The sequence below is a fragment of the Ostrea edulis genome, chromosome 4, assembly GCF_947568905.1.
Source record: "Ostrea edulis chromosome 4, xbOstEdul1.1, whole genome shotgun sequence".
Classification (NCBI taxonomy): Eukaryota; Metazoa; Mollusca; class Bivalvia; order Ostreida; family Ostreidae; genus Ostrea; species Ostrea edulis.
The window spans coordinates 27,371,426-27,380,033 of NC_079167.1; the positions used below are offsets into that span (position 1 = coordinate 27,371,426).

At 35.9% G+C, this 8,608-nt stretch overlaps 1 protein-coding gene across 1 annotated transcript; it reads left to right on the forward strand.

The window, feature by feature from the left end:
- Window positions 1-28: 28 nt before the first annotated feature.
- Window positions 29-6,124, forward strand: LOC125671687 (mitochondrial import receptor subunit TOM22 homolog). Its single transcript, XM_048907543.2, has 3 exons — window positions 29-260; window positions 2,731-2,970; window positions 5,868-6,124. Exons 1-3 carry the CDS (start codon window positions 165-167, stop codon window positions 5,985-5,987), a joined length of 456 nt encoding a protein of 151 aa, XP_048763500.1. The 5' UTR covers window positions 29-164; the 3' UTR covers window positions 5,988-6,124.
- Window positions 6,125-8,608: the final 2,484 nt, after the last annotated feature.

Below are 8,608 nucleotides of genomic sequence, written 5' to 3' on the forward strand. Positions count from 1 at the left end.
AGCTGTTTGTTATCAGTTTTGTAAAATATTTGTTTTGAAGAAATTCAACAAAGCGTTTGATAGAAAGGAATTCTGATAGAACATAGCAAATTTATTTGAAACATTGATCAAGGTTACCCAACACGCAACACGAGTTGGGAAAATAGCCAAAAGTACTTTATATTATGGAAATAGCCGGTGCTGGAGACCAAAATTTGGAACTCACGGGAGACATGTTAAAGGAGTTGAGTAATGCAATAGAGGAGGATGACGATGATGAGGTTACTAATTCCTTTTGGATTTAGAATAACTCAGATAAGTCAAACTGACACTAATCTAATGCCCAATAATAGGAAATGATATATTCTAATCCGAGATTCCTCTGACGCTTATCCCCGCATTTATTTTTTTTTATATGTGCAGGGCTCTCTTTCCCCGCATATGGTGAAATATAAAAGCAAGGGGTAAAAGTTAGAGGAATTTCGAATTATGGTTCTTCTAGACCAACTTTCATCACACTATACAGTCACTGAGTCAACATGCTCTATTAGAGATAGGAAAGTGTTTATTTTAATATGTTTTACGGCGTTACCGTGTTTGAGGGCGAAGCAAAAAAAGTTTTGGCATTATTATCTATATCCAAAACAGGACAAAAACAATCCGAAGTTACGGAGCTGTATCAAAGCATCCTAATTTTGGACATTTGATCCGCCTATATATTGAACGCGGGAAATATAACGCAATCGATGTAAACAGTACATTATGACGTCATATTCAGCGTCGTTATTTAGCAAATTTACAAACATAGTGTTTGAACCACAACAAAAAACATGGCATTAATCGTGGAGTGATTATATATGATTAGGAAAATAAGATTTACATGCTTTTACGGATTTTATGTAACGTAACATCTTAGAACGACGTGAACTAAGGTAGACAAGATTCAAAATGGAGGAATACATGTCCACGCGCTAATATTCGAATCGACGCTATTGGTACCAAACTTTTCAAGTTCCATAGGTATGGTTTAATTTTTCATTATTTTCCTATATTTTCCTTTTAAACATGTATATATACATGTTACCTATAGGGAGAGCTCCGCTCTCACGGCCCTTTGGGCCGTGAGAGGGCTTCGCCCTCTATTAAAAGGACATCAGCAGCAAAATGGCGGAGGAGTTATCAAGGGGGTGGATGTGGGTGTATGAAACTTTTCTAGCAACATGAATAGATTGAGATGGAGTGCCAGTCATTTATTTTGTTTGGATCACATGCACTGAAAGCTCAACAGGTTGGGAACACTTCCCCTACAGTGAGATATTCTCGCTAAAACGTGATTATCCCTCTCTGGCGAGAGTAAATATATCCTGTACAACTGAGAAAAACACCCTTGGAGTACATCTCTTTGTGTTTCACATGAAAAGAGGAAAAGTGCTAAATGTCTGCTTCTTCTGCAAATATTATTAATCAAAACAAAAACACTCACGATGTGCATTAGATTTCAGATTTCAGACTGCTTCCCTCTTACGTAGCAGCTTTGGTATGCAATTTCTTGACTGTGTTGTCAATTTTATAGACACAATTCACATTATGTTGAGTGTGTGTCACACTTATTCAGCGTTGCATGGAATTTTCCATTATATTCAATAGACACCTAAACACCTGTTTATGGTAATGTTTACTCTCTCGCTAAAGAGGGATAATCGCATTTTAGGGAGAAGATCTCACTATAGGGGAAGTGTTCCCCCAACCTGAGCAGTGAGCTTTTGATCACTATTTGTCCTTCTAACTGGCTGTCTGTCTGTCCATAAAATTTAAAGAGTTTTGACTTCTTAGAACCACAGACCTGATTTCAGCCAAATTTTCCACAAAGCATGCTTGGGTAAGGCTTTAAACAAAAATTCAATGTTTTAAGTAACCCAACCGACTCTTATTTTTGACAAATACACAAAATTCTAATCGGTGTCAAAGTCAGTGCAATAATCTTCTGATAACTGAATCCCGCGGCTTGGAAGGTAGAATATAGTTGTAAAAGGTAGGCAAAGCAGTGACACCAGCTGATGTCTCTGAATTTCCATTTATTAATATGGAGTAAGAGTCAGAGGACTCCCTGATTAGCTCAATTTTTGCAATCAAAATTGCAAAATATGAATAAGCATATACATGTAGAAGATAAAAACATGCTTAAATGCTTGGAGCACCGTCAAAGTTAACAGGTGTCTTTGAGAAAGAACATGGGAACTATTCGTGAGATGAAATATTTCAGGAAGTTCAGATATATATTATTCCAAGAAAAAAATAATTACCAACCTACCAACCCTAATTTTTAAGAAGATATTACTGGAAACACAGATATTTTTTAGGCCTTAAAGGGGATTCAAATGAAGGGTCACACCCTTTTTGAAGTGGAGATACAACATACACGAAAACGTGATCTTTATATCTTAATTATAATCCGGAGGTGGCCCACAATGAATAAATTAGATACATCAAGGAAAGTTACTCTTCATAAATGCAACATATCAAACCATCACTTACAATTTAGAAGTTTCAAAGTGTGCCGAGTCATCAATTGAATGAAAATGGAATATTGAAAATACAAGGAAACTTGGGAGCTTATACTTGAACAACCACAACTGATGCTAACTCAGCTTGGTCTTAGTCTCAGAGTGTATGGAAAGCTTACTAATTGATAGGAGTTATTATGCATTCAACTGATGATATCAATGTTGCAGTTTTGTCTTTTTAATCCAGGACTTTGATGAGACTTTGGTGGAGAGATTGATTGGTTTGACAGAGATGTTTCCAGGACCTATACGAAATGCTGTTAGTAAGACTACTTCCTTCTCCTGGAAGGCAGTGCAGTGGGGTTTCTCCTTCAGCAAGAGTGCATTCTGGGTAGCAATGTCTGCTAGTACAATACTGGTTTTACCAGTTATGTTCGAAAATGAACGAGCACAAATGCTAGACCAGCAAAAACAACAAGAAAAGCAGGTACAAAATAAGTTTTAAACGGAGATGATAGATTTAATTAACTGTTTAAACAACTGGTGATTTTAAAATGTGTGGTGAGTTTAAAGTAAGGACAATCTGAGTCATTCTGGTGACCTTTTGCGATTGATAGATGTCCATCATCGTCCATTGTGCATTAACATTTGAACACAATCAACTTAATCTCTGTAAATCTATGGCCATTTTTCATCAAATTTGGTATTGAGCATCTTTGGGGTATTAGGGGAGCTAAAAGAGTGAATTTAATGGCCATTGTACCCCTGATGCCTATGATTTAACCTTAAACATTTTTAAATTGTCATGATACTTTGAATATTTCTAAGCTCACAAGATCATTGCTTTTTATTTCACCCAAAATTCAACATGAAATAACTCCATGGGAATTTTTGAAAGAAGATGGATTTGCATGAAACATGGGGAAATGTTCCTTGGGAACTCACAAAATGACTTCTTTCCTGGTCTTTTTATAGTACTTTAATTTCAGTGAAATAATGATTGATGAAACAGTTTTATTGATGGTATCTTACCAGAACTTCTGTATTGCATAACATTTATATGGCAAGTGCAAGACTCTATACTTACATTGTCAAAACTTCTGCCTCAACCTTCTCCCAAATTTTGCACCAAAATAGATACAAAGTTTATCATAAAACATTTATTGAAAGTAAGATAATGGATTTACAATATCCTAGTATATGATACATCATAGATTTAATAGATATACAGTGGAAATAAATCTCTATGAAATAAACAATGACTTGCAGAGGCTATTTTTTTCTGGATTGAAACATTTTTTAGCTCACCTGAGCTGAAAGCTCAAGTGAGCTTTTCTGATCACCTGTTGCCTGTCCATCTGTAAACTTTTTACATTTTCAACTTCTTCTCCAGAACCACAGGGCCAATTTCAACCAACCTTAGCAAAATGCATCCTTAGGTGAAGGGCTTTCAAGTTTGTTCAAATGAAGGGCCATGCCCCCTTTAAAGGGGAGATAATCACAAAAATGCAAAAATAGGGTAGGGTCATTTAAAAATCTTCTTCTCAAGATCCACAAGGGACCAAAATGCTGAAGTTTACATGAAAGCTTCCTTACATAGTGCAGATTCAAGTTTGTTAAAATCATGACCCCTAAGGGACTTAGGGTAGGGTAGGGCCACAATAGGGGATCAAAGTTTTACATACAAATATATAGGGAAAAATCTTCTAAAGAACCACTGGGCCAGGAAAATAGAAATTTACATGAAAGCTTCCTAACATTGTGCAGGTTCAAGTTTGTTAAAATCATGTGCCCAGGGGTAGGATGGGACTACAATAAGGGATCAAAGTTTTCCATACAAATATATAGGGAAAATCTTTAATAAAGTTTTTCTCAAGAACCACTGGGCCATGAAAGTTTACATTTACAGGAAAGCTTCCTGACATAGTGCAAATCATTAGGGCCAGAATAGAGATCAAAGTTTACATGCGAATATGTAGGGAAAATCTTTAAATATGGGCCAAGGTGACTCAGGTGAGCGATGTGGCCTATGGGCCTCTTGTTATACAAGCTACATTTCATTCAATTTTGGTAAATTAAAGAGCCATCTACTGGCTTAGTTTCAATTTAGCATCAATAGCATTAAATGTTTTACTCATAAACACTATAAATATGCCAAGTTTGGCCCTGCCTTGGAGTCGGAACCTACCCCGGAGATCATGAAATTTACAATTTTGTTGAAGGCCTTCCTGTTCTACATGACTATGCATTTAGTTTTTGTTGCAAATGTGCAGTTGTAGAGAAGATTTTTGAAAATTGGCTAAGGCTCCATGGGTGCAGGAATCCTGGAATTTACAATTTAATGTCCCCCATCGTCCCAAATCTGTTTCATACCAATTTTGAAGATGGTTATCAAGAAGTTAAAATTTTCAATTGTTAATGCACAACGACACACAGACCAATAATAGTAAGTCATCTGAGTAACTCAGATGACCTAAAAATTCAGCACTGGTACCTGACTTTAAAAGGTGAAGAACTTTGAGAGATTGAAGTTCAAACCATCGCAAATCCATTATTTCACAATTGGGACAGAATTTTCATACCCCTGTATCAAAGATGGGAGGACATATTGTTATTTTCCTGTCTGTTATTGGTGAGTGATAGGGCTGTCCTATTTGCATTGTTTGTGACAAGACCTTTGTTTTGGTGCCAAAGTTTTTGACCTTTTGATCTTGATGTTTGACCTACTTTTAAGAAAAGTTAACATTGACAACATCTCCTGAACTATATAAGGTAGGGCTTTCACATTTTGTTTATAGATTCCTTATGAGACTTTTCATTTTTTACCATGATCTTTGACATGGTGACCTTGGAGTTTCATCCAAATTTCAAAACTTTAACCTTACACATAACTTTTAAATGTTGAGTGATATGGCTCTCATAGTTCATATGTGCATTCTTTGTGACAAGACTTTTCTTTTGGTTCCAAAGCTTTTGACTTGGACCGTGGAGTTTGACCTACTTGATTGACTTGGGCAATATTATATTATGAACTATGAAGGTGGGGCTTCATATTTTGTAAATAGATTCCTTATGTCGAAGCCTTTCATTTGTTTCTTTGTTAATATCGGGGACATTGTGTTTCACAAATACATCTTTTTTTCTTTTCCTTCAGAAAATCCTGTTTGATGAGTGAAATATCAAACAACAAAATATTGAATTTTTTATTACTTTTTCCAAAGGTCCACCGTCAAGGGAAATAACTTATAACAGAAGATAATTTATTCAATGAATAAATAGCAGTATTTCACAAATCAGTATGCTTTTTATGCCTATAGAGCTACAGACAATCTGGTTTATTTCATTACTAGCATGCACAATGATCGGTACATATTTCTGCTTCAGATTTTACTCGGACCTCACTCAGCAATGTCTGGGACAGGGATGTACAATCCAGGAATGATGCCCCCAGGCATGGTGCCTCCACCACCATCCATGGCACCCCCACCCCCAACACCATCATAATCTTTGGACAGAGTGGGTTTTTTTGTGTGTAAATGATCAAAAGGATTTGTGTATTGTATATACTGTGTGTATGTGTAGAATGTACTTCATTCATGAAAGTCAGTGAAATGATGAAAAATAAAGAAAATTTTATTAAAGTTTTTTTTTTTTTTTTACTCATAAAACCTTAGATTTATTAATGGATCAAATGCTATTGTCTCTAAATAAACTATTGACTTAGTAAAACCAGGTCATTTTCATCCAGGAAAATGAAACATTCATAGTATTGAATAATTCGAAACCAGATACCAGTGCTTACAAAACCATATCTGATTGACCATCTTTGTTTGCTTTTTAAGTGTAAAACCTAGTTAAAAGCGATTAGAAACACAATTTTTATTGGATAACGGGGGAAAAAAGACAATCATCAATTGGGAATTCCCAATTTATTTTTGCTTCGATGTTGGAAAAATCAAATACTTGCATCCAAGGCATGTAGAGGTGAATATGATGTTCAGAAAATCTCAGAATTCTTCAAGCATATGATGATGAATATCCTGAGAACCATTTGCTTGACAAATATCAAACGTGGTACACTGGTAGCACCTTGCAGTAGCTCAGTGGTAGAGCACTCGCGTCATAATCAGGAGTTTTTTTTAGTTCCAACCGAAGTCCTGCTGAGTTAAACCCAAGACATGGATATAGGTAGTGATTGCTCTTTCACCAAATACTCAGCATTTAGAAGTGAAAATCATGGGTCTTTTAGATATAACCTTACCAAGAGTAACGCAAACAGTACAATATACATACGCCTGTTAGACTTTCGGTGCAACATCTGATTCCATGAAGAGAAAAAGCCTAGACTTTTAGTCCTAAAAGTAGGTCATGGTGCATCAATCAAGTTGAAATATGAACTGATTATGTATTTCTCGGAGCGGGATGTTGTAACAAAATTTCAGGGCAATACTTGTATTATTAACCAAAAAAAAAAATCTGGAAAACTATTTGGCCTACTTTAAATTTACATCTAAAGTAGGTCATGATGCACTAATCCAGCTGAGATGCAAACTATATATCTCCTAGGAAGCTTGTTACTAAATTTCAGGGCAACATCTATATCCATAACAAAATTAAGGTTTCTCTACCAAGTGATACTATGACTTTGACCTTAAGAAACAATAGGCATAATCTCTGCTTGGCATAAGGTGTAAGGGTGTATACCAAGTTTGATGGTCCTAGCCTCAACAGTTTGATATGTATCCAGCCTACAAGGTTTTCCTACTACATGATACGAACTTGACCTTCAAGAATAAAAGCATCCTTCACTTGGCATGAGGAGTATGTGTTCTAAGTTTGATGGTCCTAGACACAATGGTTCGGTCTATCCTGCCAACAAGGTTTTAGTACTAAGTGATACTATGACCTTGACGAACAAAAGGCGTCCTCCGCTTGGCACGAGTCATGTGTACCATACTTGACAGTCCTAGCCCCAATAGTTCGGTCTGTATTCTGCCCACAATGTTTTCCTATTAACTGATACGACTTTGACCTTGGAAAACAATAGGCATCTTCCTCTCATGGTGATCAAATGTACCAAGTTGCAAGATCCTGGAGCTTGAGGTGCATTGTGCCTAAAAGATCTGGACAGACAGACGAACGATGCAATACCACAATACGTACTGTCAATTTATAAAAACAGAGGCACAGTGTGTCATGGCAGGTGTTGTCATGTTTAAGAACCCTCACTGCTATGGCCTTAAAGGGACATGAACACGATTTGAGCTGGAAATGTTTTCAAATTCTATTTTTTTCTTTTTTAATGCATTTCTAATGGTCACCAAAAATTTGAGTGTCAGTTGTTACGTGGGAGATACAGAGCTCACAATTCTATGTTATGTAAACAAGGCCATGTTTTTGTTTACATAGGTTGCATATACTAGTAAAAGTTTCATTTAAAGCAGATTTTTTTAAACTTGAAAGTCAATTCTGAACACAATTAAATAGTTTCTAGTGTTTGACACATCTCATTTTGAATTAAACATGTCATTTTCTATTAATAAGCAATCTATATGTAAACAAAAACATGGCACAACGCCTTGTTTACATAAGTTACATAGAACTGCGAGTGCTGTATCTCGCTTGAAACTCAACAACTGCTATTCAAATTTTGGTTGACCATTAGAAATACTTTAGTTATTATGGTAAACAGTAAAAATGGAAAAATAAAATCTGAAAATTTTCAGCTCAAATCGTGTCCATGCCCCTTTAAGTGCCAAGCATGCCTAAATTTGTGGTACTACACCTACTGCTGGTGACATCTCAATACGAGTAAAATAGGAACAGATGAACCCTTATGATTTTGAGGTCAAAGATCAGGGGTCAAAATACACAAAATAGGAAATATTGTCCTCTCAATATTTTGAAAAACCTTTGCTTGATGCACATCGAACTTGTTAAACAGATACCCCTTCAGGAGTGGATGACCCCTATTGATTTTTAGGTCAAAAGGTCAAACTACTGTGGACGCAAGAAAACTTTGTCTGCCCAATATCTTAAGAACCCTTTACTTGACAGGATCAAACTTGGTATACATGTTAACTCCTAAAAAATTGATAATCGCGATTGTTTTGATTTTGAAATCA